A 2355-nucleotide genomic window follows, 5' to 3' on the forward strand; every position below is an offset into this window, starting at 1 on the left:
TGGGGGGAACCTCTGCTGTCGCTGCCACTGCGACTGCTGCTCTGAGCGTGGGCAGCAGTCTGGGAGTCCTGTCTGTTAGAAATTTCTGTTGGCTGAGAGATCTGGAAAACAAAAAGAAAGGAGGGTGAAGAGCTGTTAAAAAAGTTGTCTGATGTATTTGACATACAATACAGTAGTGATATACAGTATGAACCTCTCAATTGTAGAGGGGTGTTTCTTCAACATTGTATGCAAAAGTTTGGGCACCGCTGGGCAAGGGTCATATTTTGTTGATTTTTTGTTTTGTTTTTAAGTAAACGCAAATGGTGCAGCAAACGACATTAACAATAAACCTTTTTTCAAATGTTAATGCGGTTCCTTTTAATTTCATTTACATAAAAAAATTCAAGCATGATTGTGGTATGTGCAAACGTGTGGGCACCCTACCACCTCAGTACCTAATAACAGCCCTTTGCCAACTGTTAAGCATGGGATGTAAATATTCTGCTTTGGGGTCGTGTTGGCAGCCAGTGGCAGAGACAACATAGCACAGATAGAGGGAAGAACAGATTTCACTAATTATCCACAAAGTCTGGATGCAAATGTCATCTAGCCAGGCGAGAAAGTAAAAGTGAAAAGAGCCTGTCATTTGCAACAGTGAACTAAAGCAGACCTGAAAATCTACCATGAACTACTGCAAGAAAAACAAGCTGGCGCTTTTGGAACAGCCCTCACACCACCTTGAACATCACTGAAAATCTGTGGGTAGCTCTTACTCATGCTATGTGTGCAAAACGACCTAAAAGCACATTAGAACCTGAAGTGATCTGCAGGAAGAGTGGGTGAAAATTAACAATAAAAATAGCTGAATCCATAAAGTGTTTACAGGCTGCAATATCTGCCAAAGGAGAGGGAGTGTTACTAAACACTCATTTAGTTAGTAGACTGCCCAAACCTTTGCAAGTGGCCAATGTGGAAGTCTTTTTAGGAATGATGAAATGTGTAACAAACTATAACTTCCTGAATTTGTGATGTTACATAAGTATACAATAAAAGAAAGGATGGCTAAAACAATGAATCAAGGTTGCTATTTGCTTACTCCTTAAACCAAAGCCCTTTCATAAACAGTGTCAGATAAATAACTCTTAAATGCAGAAAAATATATCATTGCTCTTTTACTGAGCATAGCAAGTGAACATATTGAGCATATCAAACAGTTTGGTCAAAGTTTGATGAATTCGATTGGATTCAGATACAAACTAATTAATATGACTTTAGAAGGTTTTAATTTGACCAAAAATATAACAATAAATACAGAAGTGAAACTTTCTACAATTAAAATGTGAGCTCACTCAATGATCAGTTTATATGGAAATATGGCTAGTGCCAAATTATGAAGAATACACTGTATATCTGAAAAGTCAAAGAAATACATCTTACCAAATTATTATTAATTTGCCATTTTATCATAAATTGCTTTTTCTTAAATAGAACTTTCACATTTCAGATGCTGGGTCTGGTTTTGAATTGGTTTTTAACTTAGAGTTGGAAAGTGACAATTTAGTTTTCATTTTATTTTTAGCACAAAATCAAATTGCTTTCAGCACATAAAATGTACCCCTGCAAATGGAAACCAATCAGTACTAACTTTGCTTGAGGTACCGTAATTTTTTTTCGCATTAAACAAGGCTCAAACACTGACTTCAGGAAAGATATAGAGTGAAAAGAGGGAAATTGTTGATTCCATCTTTCTTCCTCATAAATATGCAAACAAATGCCAGTCTACCTGCCTGTGTTGTGATGTCTGGTTTGTGGGCTTATCTGTTCCAAGACAACATCTCTTGTGCATCTTAGCGAACAACTGTTTTACTCATCACCGCACAACAGAACGTCTGTTCACAGTCAGCTAAACATGTTCAAGAGGGCAGTGTCAAACTGAACGTGCAGAGCAGCCAGCTGTCGCCTGACATGTTTGTCACAGACAGAGGTGATACATACTACCACAATCAAATGGACAATGGTTCCACAAAGTCATGTACAGATGGCTAAAACATCTTCCTTTACAGGCCATATTACATTTTTCTATGTAATTCTTTTGACAAAATAAAACAGAAAACACAAGTTTTACTTAATGTGACATTCCATGACTGAAACTGTGTTAACTTGACTAACAAAATGTACAATTTTCACTGCATGCTTAACAATCAAGATAACATTTCTTTATTATGATGGTTTGTTGCTCAAGGTAGTTACAAAAGAGTGAGCTGTTCAGGGTGTAATTTGCAATCAGACAAAGTAGTACAGTGGGTACGGAAAGTATTCAGACCCCCTTAAATTTTTCACTCTTTGTTATATTGCAGCCATATGCTAAAATCA

General features: G+C 36.9%; 1 protein-coding gene across 2 annotated transcripts in view; it reads right to left on the reverse strand.

Moving 5' to 3' along the window:
* Window positions 1-2355, reverse strand: part of poc1a (POC1 centriolar protein A) — a 35890-nt gene that overhangs the window by 10851 nt on the left and 22684 nt on the right. For both annotated transcript variants that reach the window (XM_020618953.1, XM_020619036.1), the window contains one exon: window positions 11-101. In XM_020618953.1, coding sequence (XP_020474609.1) covers window positions 11-101 — 91 coding nt within the window. The remainder of the gene's footprint in view (window positions 1-10; window positions 102-2355) is intronic.

Source organism: Monopterus albus, unplaced genomic scaffold (assembly GCF_001952655.1).
Source record: "Monopterus albus unplaced genomic scaffold, M_albus_1.0 scaffold1.1, whole genome shotgun sequence".
Taxonomy (NCBI): domain Eukaryota; kingdom Metazoa; phylum Chordata; class Actinopteri; order Synbranchiformes; family Synbranchidae; genus Monopterus; species Monopterus albus.